Raw genomic sequence first — 27,755 nt, 5'->3', positions numbered from 1 at the left:
TCCAAAATGTGTTTGTTAAAGTTTGATACAGTTTTTTGATAGTTAAGTAATTTAGGGCCAATTTAACAAACCCCAACAATGAAACAAAATGCAGCAATACAGTTTTTTATTTGCTTTGCTCTGTTTACTCACCCTGTTATGACAAGTGATTGGGCTCCCGTTCTCCTGCACGGGAGATCATATTATTTATCAAGCAGCGCAGCAGTAATTTCACTGCTGTTCTGCTTTGTTAATGTCGTTGTTGACTTAACCTTTACAATAAAATACAAATAATCTTCCCTTTGGCTCTGCTACACTATACAGCCTTAGGCGGTGTGCCACCCATACACAAACCATCTCCCTTAAAGGATTTGTATGCAATGAATGGCTGTTATATTTTTCAGGGTATGGCTGATATAATATACTGGCGATTTTTCTTGCTGACACCTACTAAGGTGGATACACCTCTAACCATTTCACCATGTAGTATACCTCAACCTCTTTCATCCTCCATCTCTCCCACTAATGCTTCTGCCCTCAGATCCCCTTACATTGGCTCACCCCATGTGTCAACTGTTTGTCTGCCCCTTTCCCTTTAGATTGTAAGCTCTAGTGAGCAGGGTCCTCTTCCCTCCTGTTCTCATTACCTATAACTTTTGCTCACCAGTTACACTGTGCACCTCCTCCTTGGGCTTTCTGCCCAATGACTCCACTTCTCCATTGTCTTCGCACCTCTTTCAGTGAGTCTAAACCTGTTAGTTCAGCCCACACTAATGGGCACATGTTTTAATCTGTGCTGAACATACCTCTTGCACCCCAGTATAAGAACATATCAGCAGACATTTGGTTCGTCCTTTGAGCACTGAAGGAAGAAGGGTAGGGAAAGAGAAAACATGCACAAAAAAAACAAAAAGCACAAAGGTCATATATATGTGTACGGCAATGCATTTAAGTGTGTATATGTGCAAATATTTATGTATGTCCTGTACATGTATGCATGTTGCTATGTGTCTGTGCATGCATGTTTGTATGTCTCTGTGCATGCATGCATGTCTGTATGTCTCTGTGCGTGCAAGTCTGTCTTTTTGCATTCATGCATGACTGTCTTTGTGCGTGCATGTCTGTCTGACTCTGTGTGCATGCATGCTTCTGTGTCTGTTTGCATGTCTGTATGGATGTGAATGCATTTGTGTATGCATATGTGTGTCTGTGTGTGCATGCGTGTGTGTCTGCAAAATGTTGTTCGTGGATGGATAAGTGCATTCCAGATATGTTAATAAAAAGCTTCATACACAATGGTGGGGTGTTAAACATTGCTGATACAATATAATAACTTAAAAGCTTTAGCACCAGAGGGACTCAGTGCAGATTTTGAATTAAAATGTTTTTATGATTTTTATTCGGATTAGATATATATAGGTTACCCCCTTTTTATATTTTGTGATTGTCATTTACATTTCGGTTTCTGGATTCATATTTATGATATAATATATCTGTGATTGTATTGAATATGTATTCATTGGATTTGTGTTTGAAATAACAAGGTTGCTTTAAGGGATTGTTGTATCCCCAATGTAATAAGATATGTTAAGATGTTTATTTATGACGTGAATAAGAAGGTTCGATTGTTTTCTTTCTTCCTTTTTCATACTAATGATGTTGACGGATATTGGAGACACAGGGGCGTATTTAACAAGTAATGATAGTGCACTATCGTGCACTTACCGTGGAAATCAGGTCCCGCTGTGTCCTCCGCATATTTAATAAAGGTGCATCGCAGCAGATATCGTGGGTATCTGCTGCTTTGCACTCCTCTTCATTTTTGGGACCAGTTACCATTCAACTGTATGGTGACTGCTCCTGGCCGCTATCTAAAAAGTTTCGAAAAAACATATTTTTCGGAAACTTGTCATGTTGGCGTACATTATCTTAATTGAAAAGATCCAATGCTGTCAGCTCTGCTCCGAAGAGCAGATCTGGACAGCTCATGTGTGGAGGGATCACATGATCCCTCCCTGTCACTCGCCGCTCGCTCTCTGCAACGATAGTTTACTACCACGAAAAAAAAAATCAGCCGGGTACTCTGTTTCATAGAAGGAGAAAAAAAAAATAATGAAGTTGATGTTCAATTACTGTTGTACCGCATATATAATTAACACAAGAAACCATGAAATTTAAAACCTTTAACATAACTTAAGTCCTTAACTGAAGTTGAGTCAACAATCTCATTATTTTTCCCTTGTTTGGAACTTGCTGTAACAGTCTGTAATTTTCATTAAAGTGTCTGCAGAAAGTGTATACTGCCTTCTAGTACTTCCTTGGATAGTAGGCACTTCCGTTACACAGAGGACGTGAATAAATGGAACAAAACACTTATTTCTTGAAGGCCAGGACAGCACATTTGTTGATTGGTTTCGTTTCATGAAGTGTATCAGCACATCTTGTTCCTCCTCATTACATTGAATGATATACCCAATATACCAGATGTTATCATACACTGCTCTATGTATGTTCCAGGTTGCAGATCACATTTGTCCACATTTTTTGTGACTGTGGTCATAGTGACACTAACTTTGGTTCCTCCTGTCTTTATGTCATCAGATGACAATCGATATATGTGTAGCTTATCATTACTAATAGGCCGAAATCTGTGATGAGAATGTGTTCCTGCCACAGTGTTTGCTGTTTCTAGGTGACTATGCAACTTGGTTTTGCAGTCTTGTATTTCGTTTTGTGACACGTAAAAAATGCCATGTACATTTTCATTTGCCCAGGTCCAAAGATGTCAAGATGGGATGGGTTTCCACTAAGGGTGTGCACCGGCCACTTTTAGTGTTTTGGGTTTTGGGTTCTGATTAGCTTGAGGTTTTGGGTTCTGATTTGTTTTGCCAAAACATCTGACGAAAGGTTTTGGTTCTGATTTATTTTTAAAAAAGCATAAAAAGTGCTAAAAACCAGTTTTGTGGTTTTTTTTCCACTCCTACGCTTTTATTAACCTCAATAACAATCATTTCCACTAATTTCCAGTCTATTCTGAACACCTCACAATATTGTTTTTAGGCCAAAAGGTTGCACCGAGGTAGCTTGAGCACATAATGCCAAAAAAAGAGGTACAAGATGGAATTGTTCTGGGCCCTCCCTCCCACCCCTCGCGAGACTTGGACGACATAGCCTCGTTTTCAATTTTTTGCCCGCCGGAAATATCCGAACAGTGCTCGGATCCCGTTCAGATCCGCACTGTTCGTGTGGGCTCGGATTAGCGGAATCCGAGCCCGCTCATCTCTAGTTTCCACTGCTTGCAGACTGGTGCGTGTGAATAGACGTTTAACTGTCCCACCAATGCCATCACATGGACTCTTATCATGAGATGTGGCAAAAAATTTCATTCTGCTTGAATGTTGAAGTCATCCTTATGGAAGCATACGTTAAAAAAGTTTTTGCAGTTCTTGTATTGTGCACTAGCACCATCACTAAAGTAGTAAATATACTCCAATAGTTTCGCTAAGTGTTTCATAACTACCGTAATGAAGGCATGCACAGTTATAGCTACATGGTAATGGGTATCGCTAATAACGCACAGGCTCACACAGTTTGAAGTGTTACAATCATCTTGCCTAAAATATACAACAAGCTAAAAGTCACCATGTTCTTTGGTCCACTTCAGTGACATAACTTTTAAGCTTTTTCTGGCTCCTTTTTTGTGAGACAAGAAAGGATTACAGCATGTTTTCTGAAATTCTTCATATCTTAGCAGCAGAAGCTTTTTATGATGGTAGCAGACTGAGGTTTCAGGATCATTGGTTACTGCATTTGAAACTTCAGTTCTCAGAATCAAAAGTTCTTTTTCTTCATCTGTAAAGTGGACCCAGCTATGTACTTCAATGGTTTTTGAGTAGAGAGTATCATGGCAGTCTGTATTTAAAAGACTACCAAATGAGCAGCTGCCATGATTGACTCTTTCTGAGTCTCCCTCTCTCTTTCTCTGGAAAGTTTCAGTTTGGTCTCTCTAAAGGGAATCCCCTTCCCATCAATTTATGTTTGTTTCTTTTCCTGTATGGGAGTTTTATCCATTTGCCTCAGATTAGTTCACTTTTTTGGTATGGTTTTTAATAATGTGTAAATTATATATGCGGTAGAACAGTAATCGAACGTCAACTTCATTATTTTTTTTCTCCACTATGAAACAGAGTACCTGGCTGATTTTTTTTGTGGTAGTAATGTATACCCTTTAAACACCCCCAAAAATGAGATCCCTAATGTCAATTGAACCTAGCGTTTTTAATTCTATTAGAAAAACATGCATTTTTGCCGTAACGCAAAACATGAGGCAGATAAAGTAATTTGGTTTGGATTTTGGAATTCGGGAGGAAGAGTTACCTTAGGGGTCCAAATTTTGTGGTGATTCCTTAATAAACACCCGCGGTACTTGAAATAAACTGGATACAGAAGCCACGATTAGTAAATTATTTAATAAATTGAAAAATCAATATTTAATCAACTAATTGTCAGGCAGTCGAGATATTTGGCAGAAGTAGTTGTTTTGACCTCCTCACTTAACTAAAAAAAAAATCGTAGAAATCTGAGATGGGTGGTGGACAACCCTGGTTGAACTGACATGGAATGACCCCCTTGCTTTTATGTAATTTGTTCAGGCTGGCTGTAGCCAATGTGTATGGTTTTCTGATATTTATAACATTATTAGTATAGAGAGCTGGGGATGCTGTGTAAGCCATTGTGGTTAGAAAACATGTAACATTATTCCATAATATTTAACCATAGTAGAAATTTAGCAGAATCAAATTGAAACACACACGTTGTCCAATTGTCCTGTTATACCGTATCAGATTTCCTTATTAACACCAAGGGGAAATGTGTTCTCTAGGTAGGACTATGCAACAGGACAATTAATTGGCGATACAAATGGCTTATACGAATGTCTCAATTAAACAAAGTGCGTGTGTTACATCGTGATGCTGCTTATTGATAACATGTTCAAATAATCTGGAATAATGCTACCTGCTTTCTAACCATATTTCTGAAAACCTACAGTGTTTGATATACTGTCTACATGTTTAAAATAAGCGCTCATTGTTGTATACATTACTGGATATTAAAGTAAATGTCATCTTTAAATGGAAAAATAGAGAAAAATCCCCCAGCACACTGCTGTGAACTAGTATAAGAGCTGCTATTCTATTTGTACATTAAAAAGAAGAATTCTGCATTTTATATACAAGTACAATAGTATCTCTTATGCTAGTTCACAAGTGTGTCCTGGGGCATTTTTTGTTCTGTTCTGGATAACCCCACCCTTTCAAGTGCCTGCTGTGAACCTATAAAATGATTGGTCCTCTATTGCCATTTGGAGGCTCCTGGGGTACGTTAGTTCTCAATTTAAAAACACATGAATGTATGACCCAATAAAGGGACTGTCACTGTTTACAGACAGGACCTCTCTATTAGCAGAAGTGCCTTGACGGGGCGGGTAGCTTATCATGCATTTGCAAATATGTGTAGCTGAGAATTCTGCATTTTTATGCACAAGTAAATTAGCAACTCTTTTACTAGGTCACAGCAGTGTGCCGGGGGATTTTTCTATATTTTTTCCTTTCTGAATAACCCTACTCTTTCAAGCAACTGTTGTGAACCTAAAAAAAGATTGAGCAACTTACATTTCTGTAATATCATCTTTAAATGTCTCTAATTTACAATTTTTTGTTTAAAAACCCAATGAGTGTTACTAATATAAATGTTAGGTGTGGACAAGATGAACACATTGCCTTGACGAAGTCTGGCACAGTGAAACGCGTAGGTAAGAACACTGCCATTTGGAATCGCTATTTCTAGGACTGAGGTTAATTAAACCAAGAACTGATCTCTCACATTGCCCATAGTTCATCCAAAGCTGAGTTACTACACTGCCTGCAGAGGCAACAAGGAAAAGAGAATAAGAAGAAATTGGAGAGAATAAACTGAAGCTTAGGAACAACTAAGAATTTTATATCTTTTAATTCTACTGTAATTGTTTTTTAATTTATTCACACAATGAATGTGTGAGATACTGCATAAGGAAGAACTTCTCCACTTCGTCTTTCAGTCTAACAAAAAATAACGATTGAAAGTGGAACAGAGGGAGCATGATTTTTGATGGTTAAAGACAATAGGATTAACAGATAAGATCTCTTTGATATACTACATACCAATATTGTCTTATATTCTGAAATACTACACTATCTGGGTGCTTTCCCCTTTTTGCTTTTTTTCCAGTCCCAATAACATATTTAAACTAAAGTTTTGTGTTAGTTACCATGAGTTTACAGTTTGTTCCACTACTACAAAAATATGCTTATTAACTTGACCTAGATTTTGTTCAAAAGACAAAATGTGATGGGGCCACAGTACAGATCCTAAACAGGTACTTGTAATACGAAACTATGACATACTATATATATATATATATATATATATATATATATATATTCAGTGGACAAAGTGGAAATTAAGACGTGGTGGAATGGAAAATTAGTGAATTTAGTGAAAGAAATTTGATAGTTGTACAATGAAGGCCGTAGGGGACGTGGTGGTGTGGTATACCACCTTATTCCAGCACACTTTGACCACTGTATATATTATATCATTATGTGTGTTCTATAATGGACTACTTTAGGGTGATTGCAATCCTTTAGATTTCCATAAACCTTGAACTCATGTAGATTTGGGCACATTTTGCCTCAAAAACGCAGATATACAATTTGCCCCCCAAAAATGTTAAGAAACGTGAGACTCAGTATGCTATGTAAAATGTGTCCTTTTAAAGTGTATCATGCGCTATAAGCGTATGATACACTTTAACGGTATCATCATGTGGCAGAGGGATGTCAGCCTTCATCATTAACTCGATGATGATGACTGAAGTTATAGAAAGATTCTTTTTTTTTTAAAATCAAATAAAAACAAACAGCTGTTATAGTAATAACTGTGAAAGTTGAATTTTCAATACAAACTTTAATTAATTATAAATACGTTGACACACCTGTTTACCTTTTTTTAAAAAAATCAAATAAAAATCTTCTGTCCTGCAGTATTCCAACTGGAAATATCAATTAAGCAATCGATGGCCACAACTTGATATAATATAGCCACGACACTAACCTACTAGTAGGCTAGGTTAATATACAATCAGCCAACGAGATGCAGCTAGTTAGTGCTGCTGATGGTCATCATCGTGTATATTTCCACTATCCCTCCATCACCCTCAAAAGATATAACTCCTAAGAGGCGTCCACATCTACCTATGTAACAAATATATGAACATGGCTTTTCTGTACACTGTTTACACCTGTCTGTCCCTCACTCCCATCCCTCCACTCCAGGTTTAAGGGGACTCGATATATTGATATGCCAAAATCTTGATATTATTATTATTATTATTATTATCGTTTATTTGTTAGGCGCCACAAGGTTTCCGCAGCGCCGTACACGGCACAAACAGTATACTATACAGGGTAAAACAATACAGAACAATAAACACAAAGTACCAGAACTTCAGAAACTCCAGGCAGGCAAATACTGTAAAGACGGAGCGGAAGAACAGGTGTAGAGACAGGAGGGGAGAGGGGCCCTGCTCATACGAGCTTACATCCTAAGGGGTACGGATTGATACGGATGTATGTATACCCAATTTTTTGTGCATTTGCAGTATGGACAAAATTATGTAGTATTGGTGTGGAAAAAAGGCCAGTTTGCCAGACACGGTTAAAGGAAAGGCTAAGAGTCTCCCTGAGAATCTGCAGGCTCAGGCTGCAGACAAGGTTATGTTTTCATACTCTTCCACACAGGGAGCACAGGAACACCGGTGGAGCACCTGGGTGTGATCAGTTAAGGGTTCAGCTAGTTAGTGCTTGAGAGAAAGCTGTTTTGTGTTGTGGGCGGGTTGACTGATGCTGAACAAGTCGGCCAGTGGCTAGAGAGCTGGACTGTGTTAGATTAGCATTAGGGTCACAAGGAGGTGTATGCAACTTGATATTGTTTACTGGTATCATTCTGAAGAAAGCATACTGTTTATTGTGAAGGAATAATAAAAGTCCTGTTTTCAGCAAGAAGTTTTCTGTGACTGTTTTCCGTGCGTGCATCACCTAAGATTACCCGTGTCACATTGGGAACAGTGATAAGTTCTCATAACAGTTCCTAATAATAATTGATTTCAAATTGACTCATAACTTCTGTCTGTTCCTAGGTCTTCAGATCCTACCCAACTATCTCATCTCTTAATGCCACATTTTCCATAACATCTAGCATCTCTTTTCTGTTAGTAGATAAATCCCTCTGACGTATCGTATGAATACCACAACGTCCTTTCAAATACTGATACTGAAAGACGTAGCGTGAAATCATATCTATTTAACCAGGAGTGTGAAAATCTGACACTGTTTATGAGACAAATGACTCCAAGAAGGACAGATTGATGACTCACACCATCTACTAACAAAAAAGAGCAATTCACCCTCAAGTCTTTTGTAAAAATAGCACACCGCTAATTCTAACTGATATGCACAGACACTGGTAACTCTTTGCTGCCAACAAACAGATATAAGAGAAATAGGTTACACATTGACTTTGCATAGCTTTGTACAGCATAGCTCATTACAGAGTGCTCTGTCCAAGGTCATGATCTGTGTATAAAAATGAACAAGGCACCATAACGTGGGCTGCTCAGATAAGGCATATCATGTACATCAACAAAATATTAAGTCATAAAAACATACAGCAATTCAACAATGTCAAAGAGAAAAAAAAACAAACAAAATAAAAACTATTATAAATATAATTCAGATTGTTTTGCGCAGTTGAGAATCAATTGATAATATATGTGTTTATAAAGTCCCAATTTTGTCAATTTTTATGTTAGGAAGTAAACAATAAGTAGAGCTTTAGTTGAAATGATAAAATTTCACAGTACATGTTTATATTTATTATTGCGTATGGCAATTTGTAGATGTATGATGTTCACCAGCTTGGAGCACAGACAGACCATCAATATGTACCCTCTTCATATGGATTATTAAAGAGCAAGTTAACTATTGGGCTAGAAGATAAATCCAAACACGTGAAATCACTGCACTATATAACATGAAATAAATCAAGTGTTTAACTAGATCTCTCTGCTTGCTGTTGTGTTGACAGTTTCCATCTTAGGAAGTCAGAGCTTTCCTACCTTTCATGGCTCTGGGTCACTGCAGAACCCTTAGGTTGAGTGACAGTCTTACCGTTTTCTAGGTAACATGCTAGGCAACAAATGCATTTAAAACACTGGTGAATTAATGTATAGGGGCATGTCTAGTTATGTCATAAATAAACAATGCTCGTCATTTGAGGTTTTTTTATTTCAAAGTCTGCATAGTTTTGAGGTTATGATGCTGGTCAGATGGTTGGAAGTCAAAGTACTCCATTACACTTTGTTTCTATATATATATATATATATATATATATATATATATATATATGCATTTATTTGTTTGAACACGTGCAATTCAACATGTCAATTGCATAAAATTGAAGGTCTTGGTGCTTTCAGAGCAGTGGGACTTACCTCATTTTCACACACCAGTTCAATGACAATCAGCAGGATCTCAATGAAGAAGATACTAAGCAGCACCCAGAAGAACTGAGGAAAGGAAAAGGGACAAGTCAGAGTCAATGGTGAGTCTAAAGTGGCACCCAGAACTCCACTTGAATAACATTTTACAGAGAGTATACTAGTTTACATGATGTCTGGTGTATGTTAGGTGACTCTGAGAGCCTTGCTTGTTCCAGTTGAATGAAGCAGTGGGAAGTTTTGGGCTTATAATACTACTACTTTGATGAGTTTCTTTTCATAGAACCTCCTGGGTCTAAAGTATGTTCAGTACTATTACTTCAGAGGAGCAGGTGCCAGGTGTTTAGGGATTCACTAGCCTTAGATAAAAGAAAGCGTCTCAATATAACCATAACGTTTTTAGGGATTGTCATTGATTGAGTGGCCATGGAATCTCAAATTGGTTGTTTCTCAGGTGAAGCAAACAACAGCAGTTTCTCTGCAGCAGTTGCCACCATTATTAGGAAAGCTGAACTATACCTTGGGCTGCATATTTTGCAATAGCAGGTGTGAAACCCCCCCCCCCCCCTATTTTTTTTATCAGGCTTTCTTCTAAACATAGATTTGATCTTGGCTGGAAAAAAACGTTCTCAAATGGTTGCAATGGGCGGTTCATTTGGACAGCACTGGAGATTGCTAGTTCTGACAATGAGTTTTACACTGATGTAGTTGCCTTAATGGGATTTGGAGTGTATTGTCAGGGGCAAAACTACGTGGTCTGGCTTGAACAATGCAGAGAAGCTGAGTTTCTGAAGAACTCTATTTTGCTGGAGTTATTTAGCTGAAAAATTGGGGAAGATATTGAATGACAGATGCATTTGTTTGTAAATGGGATCAAATCCCGATCATGGCCTTATCTGTGTGGAGTTTGTATGGTCTGCCTGTGTTTGCGTGAGTTTCTTTCCACTGTCCAAAAACATACCAGTAGGTATTTTTGCTGACAAAAAGTAAACCTAGGGGTAAATGTATCAAGGTGCGATTTTGCAAATCCAGCGATTTTTGCAAATCCAGGAGAGTTTGCTTTAAAACATGCCAGATACAACACGCTGCTTGCTAGCAGCGTGTTGTATAAACACATCACTGTTACACTGCCTGTCATACAGCTGCCGGAGCCCCCCTGGCCGAAGAACAGAAGACTGCAAGGAACAATGGGTCCCCCCTGGGCAGAAGAACTCAAGCATGGACTTTTGGAAATGACAAATATGTTTTGGACATTACAAGCAGGACTTTTGTAATTACAAATCTATTTTGGACTTTGGTAACATTCATTTTTGGATTGAAAGCTGCTGACAACAGATGAAAACTTCATTGGTGAGTATATTGGGGATTTATTATTTTTAATAAAATTAAGTGGTGTAAATGAGGGTGTTTACTGTATTTATTGTGGGTTTAATTTTTTTAATAAATGTTAGTGGTTTTAACCAGGGTGTTGTGCATTTGTAAACATTTTCTTTTGTGGAAGTACAGGTCCCAGCCAGCCGTTGGTGTCAAGGCATGTTGGCACTTGTGGTTCTTCAAGTGCCAACATGCCCTGGCTGCCATGGGTATGCTGGTGCTTGTAGTTATACAAGTAGCAGCATACCCACACTATTTCGGGCAACCTGGCTGGCTGGGACTTGTAATTCCACAAAACAAAATGGCGTCTGTTTGTTTTTTTATCACTTATTTCACCGTTATTACCCTACACCCACCACCCAGGGGTGTAGGAAGAGCCCTAGTGCTATCAACACTGGGCTGGGTATCCCTAGGGGAAAGGGCCCGCTCGGTTTTTTTCGGCGGACCCCACTCCCTAAGGAATCCAGCCCAGCGCTGAACAGCCTGGGGATGGTTAATGGCAGGAGGACAACTGCCGCGTGTCCCCTGCTATAGTGCCTCCAACCCCGGCTGGTTTGCCTAGTGCTGGTTCTGTGAAAATAGGGGGGACCCCACGCAAAATTTTTCCCCAATTTTCACGGAAGCAGCAGTGGCCTGGCAGCACTAGGGTTAAGACTGAATAGAGGGGGGACCCCACACTTTTTTTTTTTTTTAACACTTTGATCTATTTTTTACTGTTTTGACAGCTGCCGGAACGACAGGCAGTGTAACAGTGATGTGTTTATAGAACTCGCTGCTACAACACAGGAGAGCTAGCTAACACGGGAGTGTTTACATGACAGCAAAGCGCCAGAGATGACCAGCGATTTTGAAGATCAGGGTAAAAATCACAGCTTGACACATTTGAGAAATTTTTGACTAAAATCGCGAGTGATAACCCGCGATTTGCCGCGATTTTAACACGCTGAAAAAATGGGGCCTTGATACATTTACCCCCTAGTCTGTGTGTGTAGGGAATTTAGACTGTAAGCTTTAAAGGGCAGAGACTGATATGAATGACAAATATTCTCTGTACAGTGCTGCAGAATTGGTGGCGCTATATAAATAAATGATTATGATGAACAGGAGAATCTGCTGTCACTGCGACAACTTCACCATAGTACATGCTATTAACAATGTTTCTGAATGCTCTTCTCCAGTCAAACTTGTTAGGCCTGATTTCAAGACTGTCCGAGAAAGCAGAATTCAATGTCGGATTCTCTCCATCGTTTACAGTAGGAATAGTTTCTTGCTTTGACCATGGAAGAAGAGCAACATGACATTGAGTGTTCTGGAATTGCAGGGGTGTTAAGACAACGTTCACTCAGTGAATGACGTGATTGGCAATAGTGAGTTCTGTGGAGGAATGCTTGTGGTGCTGTTGTATTTTATAGGGCAAGCTTTTCTAAATGGAGACTCTATGGCTAAAAGTACATTGTAGTATACAAGAGCTTTTGTTTAAATTATCTGGTTTTGTCAATGCGACACAGGATTTCTTAATGTAACAAGGAGAGAGCACAGAAAAGGTTTCACTGTGCGCGACAAGCGTCATCTGGCAATGTTAGTGTTGTAGCAGGTAGCTGAAGAGTTTCAGCCCCAATATAGAGTGCTACTGTTTTGTGTGGCATTTACATTGACCATTTATGATGCACCGTGCATTGTGGAGATGGTAAGCTTTTCTACACTGTATGTGGCTGATTTACAGTTTGAGCGATAATTTGTATATAGTGGAAAGGTGGTTTTCTGTATAAGGCACTGGTAGACAAACTAATCGGGCAGGGGAGTAACAGTTGTACTGTTTAAGCTATAGGAGTGCACAGAAAAAGCTGATATATTTTGGGTGACTTTTGGAACATTTAAGGGGTCAAACATTTAAGGGGGTCTTTAAAGTTGGCCCTAAATGTTCCAAGTGAGGTATGGTCCCCTTCTACCTGATCTGCTAATATTTGATTGGCCTTCTGTGTCTGTTGCAGCTCTGTGTTAATTTGTGTAAAGACCACTGGTTATTTAGGCTCATGCACCATTTACTATATGTTAATATACCATATTGGTTGTAAAAAATAAAAAAAACACTTGTTTTATTGTTAACAAAAAGCCTACTATGGCCATTGAAATCCAGTTGAAGAGTCTGTGAAGGAGTTAGCGTTTTTATTTAAGGAAAAAACTGAACAATGCCCTAGTCATCTGATCAATGTCTCAGCTAGTATAGCATGCTTACTTATGAGTTATATATATATATATATATACATATACACAATGGGTCTGATTCATTAAGGAAAGGAAAGCAAAAAAAAGTAGAAGTAACTTTCCACCTTGGCAAAACCATGCTGCATTGGAGGGGGAGGTAAATTTAAAATATGGGGACAGATTTATAGTTGGTTGGGGCATGTCCTAGATCAACTTTAAATTTCAGTGTAAAAATAAAGCTATTTGTGTGCTACATGATAAAACAGACAGTATTTAAGTGCAAAATAATAAAATAATATGCACTCCTTACATTGTAACATGATTTTGTCCAGGAGAAAATTTACTCATTTTTTTGCCTTACTTTCCTTAATGAATCAGACCGAATATGTATATGCTGTGCACAGAAAACAATATTGGAAAAACCAACTCATATTCCCCCCACTTTTTCTATCTGTTACACTTTGATAAATTAAGTTGTACAATGTCATTTCCTTTTAATATTTGATTCATTGTCTTGCAGGTGACCTGTGCCCTTCATTTTCTCAATGCCATTTGCATGAAGGGAGTACAAGTCTCCAGCATATTAAAATGTCATGTGTCACAATTAAAATGCAATCAACAAAGCATCCTGCAAGGAAAATCGGGTAGCAGGACATGTCCAAACTTGTCATTTTTTCACAGGCTGATCATGTTTCTGGATATTAACTGATTCCATAAGAGAGAAAACATCTTTGTGCACAAATCCCATGCGACTCCCAATGTATCGTCACCAACATTGTGTTCCATTATTGATATTAACCACTGCGCTTCTAGAATATGACAGGAAATGGAGCGCTCTTGTCTCTTGTCCCCGCTGTACTGATGATGAATTAGGTCATTAGACCTGAATGAGACTGAAATGTTTTCCACGGATAACAGGTTTTCTTAACTCTTTCTTGTGATGATTGATATACTAGAGAACATGGATTGTGTTACAAAAGTACTAGTTACAAACATTTGCATGCTTTAAATTATATGAATGTTTAATAATGGAACAGATTAAAGGCACCCAGAACGCCACCTGACTAACATTTTCCAGAGCATATACTAGTTTACTTGAGGTCGTATGCATATTAGGTGGAAGCCATGCATTTTCCAGCAGAATTAATCAGTCTACTAAATAGCTACACATGGTATACTTCTTCAGGCAGAGATACCAGTTGAAGTTGCAGTCTTGTGATACCATGTCTGGCTTCTGAATTGAGTATAGGATTTTGGTATAAAAAGCGCAATATCAAAACTGGACAAAGAGCTGGCTGTGGATTTGAAAATAACACGAGGAGCAGAGTTAGTCCATTTTGGTATAGGATGTGTATTCCCTGTCATTTTAATGGCCAATCCAAACCTGGTGGAAGGGCATCTGGCAGCAGTATTGTGCCAGTTGAGAGGAGACATTATTCTAAATCCTCTTTTCCAAATTTGTGAATGTAGTGCATTGCCTTAAACCTGTGGCTCTCTATCTGTCACTGAACTACAACAAATAGCAGTCACATATAGGGAACCAAAATAAAGGTTTACTGCTTAGATGCTCAAACCAGTTGTGGTTTGATTCTCAAGCTGGTTCAAGGAATCAGTTGTCAAGTACAAATTTTCACTGGGATTTCTCTAGAGAGCCCTTGGAGACTAGGATCACAACAGTTCACAATATCTACAATTGCTCTAGTTACCACCACCCTATCTCACTTCTGAATAATGATGTAAAATTGTATGCTAAAATTCTAAAAATTGGCTCAGTTCAGTACTCCCGTCCCTGGTTATGACCAAGTAGACTTTGTCCGAGGCCAGCAGGTAAGGGATAACATCAGGAGGACAGTTGACCTGATTCATATCTTTAACACCAAGAACATCCCAGCTATTATTCTCTCGTTAGATGCCGAGAACGCGTTCGATAGAATATCATAGACCTTCATGTCACAAACCTTATCAATTTTTGGCATCTCCTGAAGCTTCCTTACTGGTGTCAGTGCCCTTTATTCCCATCCCTCTGCAAGAGTCATGGTCAACCTATATGTCTAACCTATATTCTGACCCTATATGCATTAGAAATGGCACACAACATTAAGTTTTCCTCTCCCCTCAAATATTTGCCCTGACTATAGAGCCCCTTGCAGCGACCATTAGAGCTTGCCCAGACGTAAGAGATGTGCAGACAGGGAATCTCGAGACCAATCCCTATTTGCATATCATGTTCTCCTAACTCTTGAAACAGCCGAGAACTTCTCTTCCCAGCCTGTTTAAGATTCTGACTCACTATCATATTCTATCAGGCTACAAAATTAATATTACTAAATAGAAGGCTATGCTTCACGACCTCCCAAGCAAGAATCCCAAAACATAATTTTTCAAATTAATTTTAGATGACAAACAAAGAAAAGAAAATACCTTGGGGTCTATGTCAGCATTGTCCCTGTACCAGGAGAACTGTTTGGGACTCTTCGCTAAAATCAAAATCAGAGCTATTTTATTAAACTGTTCTATTCTTTTTAGATCCTCCAGATCAGGGTTCCCTTATCCAAGCTTGCATCCATTCAGAAATGGTTAGCAAAGTTCATCTGGAATAGTAAGTCTCCCAGGATCAAACTCAATCACCTAAAGAAACCTACTAAATGTGGAGGAAGAGGCTTCCCAGATCTAAAGACTTATGTCACGGGCCGTTCCTGTGTCTCATCCTCCGCACAGGGACGGGCGCTCTCCTCCGATAGCAGACGGCCGGTTGCTAGGCAACCGGTCATCACTTCCGGGTCCCGGCAGCAGCGCGCCCCGTTGCTTAGCAACGGGACGCAATCCACAGTATCCGGCGGTGGTGTTCAGCGTCACCACCGCCGTAGGCAGTCCTGCCCCCTGTCTCCCCCTATAAAAGGCTGACTCTGACACATGATGTGTGCCAGAGTATTAGGTCCCATCCTTGCTCCAGCGTTCCTGTTATCTGCTATTTGTTTCTCCAGTGTATTACCCGGCTTGTCCTGACCATTCCTTCTCTGTGCTCCCTGTGAATTGACCTCGGGTTGTTACTGACCATTCTTCTGTGCCTCTGATACCTGACCCGGCTACTCCTGACTACGAATATCGGACTTCCCCCGTGGCAACTATTGATATCTTGGTTCCGACCCGGCCTGCCAGACACTGCTTCCATCCTTGCTTCACTGGTTGCTCCCTCTGAGGACCGCGACCTGCGTGTTTCCGCAGCGAAGACCATACTTCCTTGCGGGTGTTCCTGGTGAAGAGCTGGAACACGTTAGACTCCGCGCCTCTTTGGTGAGTAGTGCCAAAACCAGTAAGAAATACTCTTGAATCGTGACAACTTATTATTGGGCTGCCCATTTCAGCCAAATTGTAGCCTCTTTAGACCCTCCATCCACCCGATCCTGGGTGGACAATGAGTCTAACTAATGCTGACATACCCCCTTGTTAAACTTTCTCCAACCTTGAATTTTTTGTCAATGATTTGGGAGACTTGCAAACCACACTTGGATATCCAGTCTTTCTCCCCCTATATCTCACCTCTTTGGGATAATCCTGATTTTCCGTGGGTCTCTCTACTACCTTCTCTTGAGATTGCATTCTAGTGGGAGCACATTTTGTTTGTGACTTCTTGCATCAGGAAACTTTTCTATCCTTGGTTGATCTGTGAACCAAATTTCAACTCAAAAGTTTTAGCCACATCATTTTGTGGGGCCTCTCTGGACGGATTGGGGCCTCCCCCAGCCCACCTCTTAATTTGAAAAGTTGTATATCTCCTCACCTCTTCATTCTTCTATATGTAGTATTGCACTCAATGCTATATTATCTCCCGGGAGCAGACACAGAGGCAGTTGTAGATGTTACCTCACTCTTGACAAACTTGACACTCTACCACCTCAGTCTGCTTACGAGGATGCTGCCACCAAGGCACGTTCATACATATCTGGTGGTCATGCCTAAAAATAGCCCCCTTCTGAGATGGAGTCAGAGCCCTCTCCTCGTTCCTTCTGCGCACTGTCCAAAAGGACCCGTGGACCTTCTCCCTCTGTTATTCAGCTACAAGATGCAGATAAACAATCTGCAAAACTAGCCTCTCATATCAATTTCAGCCCTAAAGTTGTAAATCTGGTGTATTGCACGGAAGGAGAAGATTACTTACCACCTGCATGATAAGGAGGGATACATTCCACCAGGTCTCGGCATCCTGGCTGTACCTGTAATCCTAAACTCGCTCCCACACCCTTTAGCATTCTCTACTACCTGCTGAGCACGGCACCAATATTCCCTATCTACTTAGTTGAGCCTCCATTGATCTACACCAGGGGTGTCCAACCTTTTAGCTACCCTGGGCCACATTGGAAGACGACGAGTTGGTTTGGGCCACACATAAGATACACTAACAATAACGATAGCTGATCATCCAAAAAAACATAGAGAACATAGTTAACATATATATATATATATGAGAAAAAAAAGTGATATAATATAATTATATATATATAATCACTTTTTTTTCAAATCCCCCTATACTTACCTTTCAATCGCCCTGTTCAAAAAATCCTCTCTAGTTATTATACTATAATCACTTTTTGTATTGTTTCGATGCAATATCAATAAAGTGCATTTAAGCCAGGCATTGTATATCAGGGTGCCCTGACCAGGCCTGCGGTACCTGACATATACATCACTGTGACCCCAAATTGTGACCTGTTTTGCTAATTACACCACTATGTTAGTTAAGGGATAACAACTTATAATGGGCCAAAGATAATAATATATAATGCCCCATTAGTATTACAAGTAGAAGTATGTAGCAGGGAGATAAGGTCCATGATGCTCCAGGACCAGGTGACTTTTATTCACTGGTCAGCGTCCCTTGAAATAATAAAAAAAATCCCCCTTAACTTACCTTTTAATTGGCTTGTTCTCCTGTCCTCTTCTCTTCTTTTCTGCAATTCTATGCTGCTGATTGCTCTTCTCGCGTGGGTGACTCCTCTGTGTTGCGCTTCGCAATGGATGTTGGGCGTGATGATATCACGCCCGACATTCACTGCGAGCACCGCACGGAGGAGGAGACAAGGGAGGGAGCCAGAGTACCAGCTGACGTGACCGCAAGGTAAGTATTTTCTTTTCTTTGTTTTTGCAGGATTTTTTTCCATTAACAGTGCTGCCCCCTTGCCACAACCAAAACTCCTTCTGGGCCACATTTACAGGGGTCGTGGGCCGCATGCGGCCCGCGGGCCGCGGGTTGGACAACCCCAATCTACACCTTTCTGGGGTACTATTCTACACAACTGACGGCCAGCCCTTCACCTCCCTTCTCCCAACCCCCCTTACTTCCCACTCTATTCTAAAAAATTAAACAAAATGTTTTTGATGTTTTAACAATAGGTTCTGAGATCTACATTTCTTTTTCCTCTTTTTTGAATGTCTTCGGTTTTCATGCATCCTTTATTGTCACCATGATTGCTTTGTATGCCTTAAAATCTGCCAATTGGATATAGTTGTATTTGAAATTTGGAAAATAAAAGTTACAACAACAACAAAAAAATCTCTAAGGTTTACCCTACTAGCTGAAATAGGTTCCTTCTTTCATAATCATTTTCTGAGTAGGTATTTGTTACTCATTAGTGAGCTTCTTTTAGTTACTTCGGCAAATTATTAGACAATGCAGAGTGCAGAATGTAGAATTCTGAGAGAGCAGGCAAGTAACCAACAGAACTGATAAAGAAAGCTCTTAATATAAGCCCGGAGGCCTGCCAACTTGAATATGTTTTTTTACAGTGTGATGCTTTAGTAAAACTTGCTTTCAAAAAAGAGCATTATTCAACCTTATGTAGATATCAGTGAAAAGGGAGTTGCTTAATGTGGTTGGTTGCATGGTGAAAAGGAAATTCTGCTGTCAAGGGTACCTTGATAAAAGAAAATAATGTGCATGGTAACTTAAATACTGTGCACAGAAGGACCAGCTGTCCATCATATTATATAATCCCTATCAATCACAAACAGCCCAGTGCCCAGCAGATATAGGCCATTTCCACCGTAAGAGACCTATGTCCAGCCTTGGCATGTGACCACTCTAATACTGCCACTCTCTTAGTATTGCTCAACTGCTAAAGTTGAGCAATACTAATATGGAGCAACCTGTGCTGTCTTTGGTTTCAGTACTAAGTAGAGATGGGCGGGTCCGGTTCTCCGAGAACCGAACCCACCCGAACTTTGGGTATCCGAGCATCGAGCTGAGCAGCTCGGTACTCTCTCGCCCATTCCGAATCCAAATCAAGGCCGAACGTCATTGTGACGTCGTCGGATCTCGGGGCTCAGTTCTCGCGATACTTCAACTTTATAAATACACGCCTCCACAGCAATCCATCACCATTTGACAGAGGGAGAGAGCAGGGTGTAGTCATAGGCTAATTAGAGCAGGGACAGAGAATACAATATTGTTCTTGCAATTGCTCTAACCAAAATCGCTAGTGCAGAGAGGAGGATAGAGGTTTATTATTTTTTCTTCATATTTGGCACTCCCCAGCGCTTTTGGGGTGTCCCCCATAATTGTGCATAAATATTTCTGGCTGTCAAAAGTCATATCTGTCAGCAGTATCTACTAAATAATTTTTAGCACTCCTCAGTGCTTTTGGGGTGTCCTCCCTAATTGTGCATTAATATTTCTGGCTGTCAAAAGTCATATCTGTCAGCAGTATCTACTAAATAATTTTTAGCACTCCTCAGTGCTTTTGGGGTGTCCTCCCTAATTGTGCATTAATATTTCTGGCTGTCAAAAGTCATTTCTGTCAGCAGTATCTACTAAATAATTTTTAGCACACCTCAGTGCTTTTGGGGTGTCCTCCCTAATTGTGCATTAATATTTCTGGCTGTCAAAAGTCATAACTGTCAGCAGTATCTACTAAATAATTTTTAGCACTCCTCAGTGCTTTTAGGGTGTCCTCCCTAATTGTGCATTAATATTTCTGGCTGTCAAAAGTCATATCTGTCAGCAGTATCTACTAAATAATTTTTAGCACTCCTCAGTGCTTTTGGGGTGTCCTCCCTAATTGTGCATTAATATTTCTGGCTGTCAAAAGTCATTTCTGTCAGCAGTATCTACTAAATAATTTTTAGCACACCTCAGTGCTTTTGGGGTGTCCTCCCTAATTGTGCATTAATATTTCTGGCTGTCAAAAGTCATATCTGTCAGCAGTATCTACTAAATAATTTTTAGCACTCCTCAGTGCTTTTGGGGTGTCCTCCCTAATTGTGCATTAATATTTCTGGCTGTCAAAAGTCATTTCTGTCAGCAGTATCTACTAAATAATTTTTAGCACACCTCAGTGCTTTTGGGGTGTCCTCCCTAATTGTGCATTAATATTTCTGGCTTTCAAAAGTCATATCTGTCAGCAGTATCTACTAAATAATTTTTAGCACTCCTCAGTGCTTTTGGGGTGTCCTCCCTAATTGTGCATTAATATTTCTGGCTGTCAAAAGTCATTTCTGTCAGCAGTATCTACTAAATAATTTTTAGCACACCTCAGTGCTTTTGGGGTGTCCTCCCTAATTGTGCATTAATATTTCTGGCTGTCAAAAGTCATTTCTGTCAGCAGTATCTACTAAATAATTTTTAGCACACCTCAGTGCTTTTGGGGTGTCCTCCCTAATTGTGCATTAATATTTCTGGCTGTCAAAAGTCATATCTGTCAGCAGTATCTACTAAATAATTTTTAGCACTCCTCAGTGCTTTTGGGGTGTCCTCCCTAATTGTGCATTAATATTTCTGGCTGTCAAAAGTCATAACTGTCAGCAGTATCTACTAAATAATTTTTAGCACTCCCCAGTGGTTTGCGCTCAGAATGGATTCAAAGCAGTCCACATATGATCTGAATGAGCAACCAGGTTCTGTCACCAGTCCTGATGTTAGTGTTCCCAGTACGTCATCTGGCCAAGGCGATGTCAAACAACAGAGTGTTTTCAAATTAGTGCAAAAAACAAAAAATTTTTTACTGTATTGAAGCGAAAAAGAAGTGTAACTGAGCAAAAGTTAAGTGACGATAAAAAAAAAATTGCAAGCATGCCATTCTACACACGCAGTGGCAAAGAGAGAATGAGGCCTTCACCTTTGGCTATTAGTGGCAGATCCCAAAAAGTTACCCAGCCTACAATTGGTGCACAACTACTGTTACGCGTCAAAGCCGAGCTGCAAGATAACAGTGAGGCATTACAGGAGAATATTTGCTCTGATTCACAAATGACAACAATCCCTGTGGAGAGTCCATCCAACAGTGGGATGTCTAATCGTGAGCATTCTGCTGATGTGTGCCTTAATAGCCCGAGTGTAGCTGGTGATACCCAAATTGAGGATGCCACTTTGGAATTAGAAGAGGATGAGGGGGAGATTTGTGTAGGCGACGAGGGCGCTAATGAGGGTGTTGATGAGGATGAGGTTGTTTGTGTAAGTCCTGCACCAGTGGCAGCAGTTCTGGCACGTGACAAGAAAAAGGCCATTGTCATGCCTGGGCATAAAACAAAAAAATCCACTTCTTATGTGTGGAATTATTTCTACCCAAATCCAGACAACAATTGTATAGCCATTTGTAGTGTATGTGAAGCCACAGTCAGTCGAGGGAGGGACCTTAACCATCTTGGAACCTCGTCTATGTTACGCCATTTAACGAGAGTTCATGGCAAAGTGTTGGGAAAAACTGAAAGTTCTTCCCAAAAGAATACAAGCACTCCCTCATCAGCTAAGACCCTCCGCTCACCGACATACCGACGGCTACAAAATACACCCACCACACCATCCTCATCAATATCCTCAGTAGCGCTCGGAGTTAGCCCGGCATCCCACTTAAGGCTGGATGACTCCGGCACTATTATTGATTCCTCTGAAGAAAGCGTTAGTCCTGCTGCTGCTGTTGCTGCTGCTTGGGGTGAATCGTCATCCCAGAGGCAGGTTAATAAAATGAGCAGTCCTACATTTCAGCAATTAACTGTGAAACAATCATTTGCGAGGGGAAGCAAATATGACAGCAGTCACCCAGTCGCCAAGCGAATCACAGACGCCATGGCTGCAATGTTAGTGTTAGATCTGCGTCCAATCTCCACAATAAACGCAGCTGGTTTTTCACAGTTAATTGAGGTTTTGTGTCCGCGTTACAGAATTCCATCGCGACACCATTTCTCCCGTAAAGCTATTCCACAACTATACCAAAAAGTGTGTAAAAATGTAGAGATTGCGCTGAAAAATGCCACTCTGCCCACTGTTCACTTAACCACAGATATGTGGACAAGTGGAAGTGGCCAAACCAAAGACTATATGACTGTGACAGCCCACTGGGTTGGTCATTCACCTTCACCAGCAGGAACAGCAGCAGCATGTACACCACTACGTAACATTTGTCACAGGCAGGCCACTCTTTGTATCACCGGCTTCACTAACAGGCATACGGCTGACAATTTGTTACGCAAACTGAGAGATGTGATTGATGCATGGCTTATACCACTCGGACTCTCCCCAGGGTATGTCATTTCAGATAACGCCAACAATATAGTGCGAGCATTACAGCTGGGTGATTTCCAACATATTCCCTGTTTTGCTCACACCATCAACTTGGTGGTGCAGAGCTTCCTACGAAATAACCGTGAGGTGCAGGAGATGCTTTCGGTGGCCCGTAAAATTTCAGGCCATTTCAGGCATTCAGCCACAGCATGTAGGAGATTACAGCAGCTCCAAGAGCAGTTTAACTTGCCCTACCACCAACTTAAGCAAGAGGTGGTAACTCGGTGGAATTCCACCCTGTACATGCTTCAGAGGATGAAGGAACAGCGCAAAGCCATCCAAGCATATTGCACAAGTCATGACATTGGGAAAGGAGGGGGGATGTATTTCACTCTTGCACAGTGGGGAATCCTTTCAGTGCTGTGCAAGGTGCTGAAACCATTTGAAGTTGTGACATGTGAGGTCAGTGCAGACTCTGCTAGTTTGAGCCAAGTCATTCCTTTAATTAGACTATTGGAAAAGCAGCTTGAGAAAATGAAGGAGGAGCTGAAAGCAAGCAATTCAGCAAAGTATGTTGGCCTTGTCGATCAAGTACTTAATTCGCTTCACAATGATCCTCAAGTTATTAAGATCTTGAACTCGGATCAGTACGTTTTGGCCACTGTGCTTGATCCAAGGTTTAAAACCTACATTGAGTCTTTACTTGTAAATGAGCGAGATGTGAACTTTTGCAAGGAGCTATTGCTCAGCAAGTTGGCCGCTGAACTGGGCCTCGGCTTGACGACGTGTCCTCCTTCACTTTCTCAAGCTGTTGCTCGTAAAAAATTAAATTTCCAAAAAAGAAGCAGGGAAGACACAGGTGGCAGACCAGAACAATTTAACATCTGGGCTGGTTTGAAGGATTTTTCAAAAAAATGTGTCACTTTGCCCATAACTCCATCCAATATGAGTATAAACATGCAAAGGATGGTGGAGGATTACTTTCAAGAGGTAGTTGATATGGAAATGTCAGACAGTCCCTTTCCTTACTGGGAAGAAAAGCAGGCCATTTGGAAACCCATGTACAAACTTGCTTTGCAATACCTAAGCTGCCCACCCTCCAGTGTGTACTCTGAACGAGTGTTCAGCACAGCAGGGAACTTAGTCAGTGATCGCCGTAGAAGGTTACTTCCCAAAAATGTGGAGAAAATGATGTTTATAAAAATGAACTACATCTTCCACGAGGAAGGCCTTCACCATCCAAGACATCCAAGCACTGACTGTTCTCTAATGGCGGATTCAAGCGGCGATGAATTGATAGTCTGTGATGATGACGTACACACTGATGAGGGTGAGGATTAAGCTGAAGATGATGCCGATAACATCTTTTTAAAACTTTCTATGTAAGTGTAGGGTGCAATCTACCCCCAAAGAGGAAAGGGACTTGTGGCATTTCCATATCACATACCATCTTGAAAGGCTGCTGTTAGGGCAATTTATCCTTAAGGGTAGGGTGTCATAGACAGAGTGACCCTAAACTGGCTTTGTCCATTTTTCATAATATTGTACAGTCTATAATGGCTGAATTTTTGGGTATTTTATACAAGTGGAGGGGGGCCTAGAGAGACAGAAACCAAACTGGCTTTTTCCATGTCAATTAATATTGTACAGTCTATAATGGCTGAATTTTTTGGTATTTTATACAAGTGGAGGGGGCCTAGAGAGACAGAGTGACCCCAAACTGTCTTTCTCCATGTCAATTAATATTGTACAGTCTATAATGGCTGAATTTTTTAGTATTTTATACAAGTGGAGGGGGGCCTAGAGAGACAGAAACCAAACTGTCTTTCTCCATGTCAATTAATATTGTACAGTCTATAATGGCTGAATTTTTTGGTATTTTATACAAGTGGAGGGGGGCCTTGAGAGACAGAAACCAAACTGGCTTTTTCCATTTCTTTACATATTTAACTATAAGTGTAGGGTGTAATATACATTCAAAGACGATGGCTGCATTGCCAATATGCATAGATGGAGAGGAAGACAATCTGTTTTGTGTGTAGAATAGGCCTACCAACGAAGAATTAAACTGTTTTTTTGGATGATTTATTACCTCAACAATTAGATTACTTGTCTCTAAAACAGTTGGAGCACTAAATTGGGTTAATTTAGGCCCAAAAACATGGATTTTCCAAAAAAATAGCAAAACAAAACCAAAACCAAAACCAAAACACGCAATGGCGGTTTTGCAAAACCAAAACCAAAACCAAAACACGACGGTAATCCAGATCCAAAACCGAATCCAAAACCAAAACACGGGGGTCAGTGACCATCTCTAGTACTAAGGTTGCATTTCCTATTTCTTAAGGTTGCATGTTCCTATAGGAGCATTGTAACTAGTAAAAGTGCAAGATTGCTGCCTATTAGTTAGTCAGCCTGGTGCTTGAGGATTTTTTTAAAAATACATAAATTATTGCAGTAATTGCTTAAAGAGCTGTAACTTACATGCAGGGTTATTTACTAACAGTCCTCAAAGAAGTAAACCTGTAGACTAATCATAGCAATAAATAAGACATATGTTTTTGAATTGAAACTTCTTTGCTGGCATCTTGTAAAATGAATTAGTGGAGATTTAAATGTGTAACGGATGTGACGTCATGCACTTCCTCCTGCACGCCAAGTTTTAATTCTGTGAGTATGTCGGTAACTGTGAAGGGGACAGTAGCTAGCCTTTCCCCACCCATGTGGTATCAGTATGTTAGTTTGTTAGGTATGTTAGCCCTGCCATTACCTGCAATTTACCCAGGGGGGGGGGGGGGGAAGGGGTTGGTGGTACCATTCATGTGGAGAGCATGCCATATTCTATGTTATAGAATACCTCCAGTTTGAGGTAATACAGCAGCTTGTTCCAGATGGCAAACTGCTATCCCAGTTCCCCTGTGAGAAAGTTCCTGAATACTTCACACACCTGTGCTCTCCCCTGACTTGTGCACCCACACATGTGTGCCCTCCCCTCACTTGTTTACCCACAGAACTGTGCCTTCCCCTGACTTCCACACACATGCCTTCCACACATCTGTACCATCCACAGGACTTGTGCACCCACACACCTTTGTCCATCCCAATGTTAGGCAACTTAAGGCAAGACAGAGGCAGGAGAGGAGTTGTTTATGTTTAAAACATCCAGAGTAACCAATGATCAGATCTAGAGGAACCACAACAGATTAATGTGCAGAGAACAAAGTCTCTAGTAATTGTAGTATCATGCAGCTGTAGTAATTAAGTAAGATCTTCAGAGACACTGGCAGTTTGTAGTACTTCAAACAGTAAAATAACCGTTCTTATGGCAGACAATAGTACTCACGGAATGTGATCTTGGTAAGGGAGGATATACAATATTCCTGATCACCTGAAGGCAGGAAAAGTCCAAGCGCAACTGAGACAAACCAGAGCTCCTTAATGCAGTATCAGCAGGCAGAGTGATGAAGAAAGATTTCTCTCCTAGCCAGCAGACAATTGTTTCATATAAGCAGTTCTATATTCATCATATCATTATCTATTTATTTATATAGTGCCACTAATTCCGCAGAGCTGTACAGAGAACTCATTGCAATCAGTCCCTGCCCCATTGGAGCTTACAGTCTAAATCCCCTAACACACACACACACACACACACACACACACACACACACACACACACACACACACACACACACACACACACACACACACTCTGAGAGAGACTAAGGGCAATTTAATAGCAGCCAATTAACCTACCAGTATGTTTTTGGAGTGTGGGAGGAAACCCACACAAACACGGGGAAAATATACAAACTCCACACAGTTAAGGCCATAGTCGGGAATTGAACTCATGACCCCAGTGCTGTGAAGCAGAAGTGATAACCACTAAGCCACCATGCCGACCACAATGTTTAACTGCAGTAATAACAGAAAAATTCACAGTAAGCTGGATGCAAAAAACTGAGTTGGAGTAGTAATGCTGTTTGAAGTTGCAAAGTCCGAGTAGAAGAAGAAACCAGTAACTGAAGAATCTCAGAGAGCAGGCTGTTCAGGAGTCCATGTGTAATTTCTATCCCTGACAAAGGATGCATACAGCAGGATGGGGTTTTAATCTCCAAAGGTCCAGTCAGATCAGGAAGCACACCCTAACTGAATGAGACAGGTGTGCAATGACTCATGCTCACTACAGCTCAAGAGGTAATGACAACATAGACAGTGATTCATGCTCATCAGAGTTAAAGATGCAGTCCCAATTTCCTAACACCCGGTCTTGCACACTCTCACACATGTGCACTCCCTTGTCATTTGCACCAACACATCTGTGCCCTTCAACGGACTTGTAAGAAAATTTTGCATAAAATGAGTGTGCTTGGCTCACACTCATTTTTTATTTTCTGTGTTCCACTAGAGAATTCAGTTAATGGCTTCTTTGTTGCCTGGCTCTTGTGGGGTACTTGCCAGAGAGCTCCTCCGACTGGGTATATAGCACAGGCTTGCTGGTTGTTTGTCATCATAATGAAACTATCCACAGTCGCCCTTAGCATGCAAACTTCATATTAGACATAAACATAACAAAATTCAGTGTCCCGCTTGTCCATTTCTAATACATTAGTTTATATTGCATTGTTTCAATGCCCATGATAACCCACAGCAAATTTTGTCTTATTAAGTGTTTCCCTTGGTCTCGCATGTTATATCTCTATTATCTAATTTCAAATGTATACCCATAAACACATATTTCCATTGTGTAGTGATGATATACTACACAAAGGGCTGGTGGAAAGTACTAGACACCCTCAATTCGATGTGCCACCAGTTCTAAAGCATTCCCCATAACCTGTGTGCATCTGTTTGGAGCATTCCTGGTTCCTACCTAGTCCCTGTATTCCAGCACCTTGCTATTTAGCAATACTCACCTTGTTACCTGGCATTTGACTTCTGCTCTTCCTGACCACACCCCTGCATTTCTGGCACCCTGACCTATGGCTATTCTGACCATTTTACATTTCTGGAATCCTGACTCTGGCAAGTTTAAAAGGACTTTGTTTATGTATATCCACTTTTATTGCCTGTTTTGTGTGACACTTCAGCCATTGAGATCCTACCTTG

General features: G+C 40.5%; 1 protein-coding gene across 2 annotated transcripts in view; it reads right to left on the bottom strand.

Moving 5' to 3' along the window:
* The window catches only part of LOC142151619 (tetraspanin-15-like), a 162,218-nt gene that overhangs the window by 76,090 nt on the left and 58,373 nt on the right, over positions 1-27,755 (bottom strand). The window contains exon 3 of one of the 2 annotated variants that reach the window (XM_075207447.1): positions 9,569-9,643. The exons of the other annotated variant lie outside the window; for it this stretch is intronic. Coding sequence (XP_075063548.1) covers positions 9,569-9,643 — 75 coding nt within the window. The remainder of the gene's footprint in view (positions 1-9,568; positions 9,644-27,755) is intronic. 2 annotated transcript variants of the gene reach the window in all.

Source organism: Mixophyes fleayi, chromosome 4, assembly GCF_038048845.1.
Source record: "Mixophyes fleayi isolate aMixFle1 chromosome 4, aMixFle1.hap1, whole genome shotgun sequence".
Classification (NCBI taxonomy): domain Eukaryota; kingdom Metazoa; phylum Chordata; class Amphibia; order Anura; family Limnodynastidae; genus Mixophyes; species Mixophyes fleayi.
The sequence above is the reverse complement of the archived record's forward strand: the minus strand, read 5'-3'. Positions and strand labels throughout refer to the sequence as shown.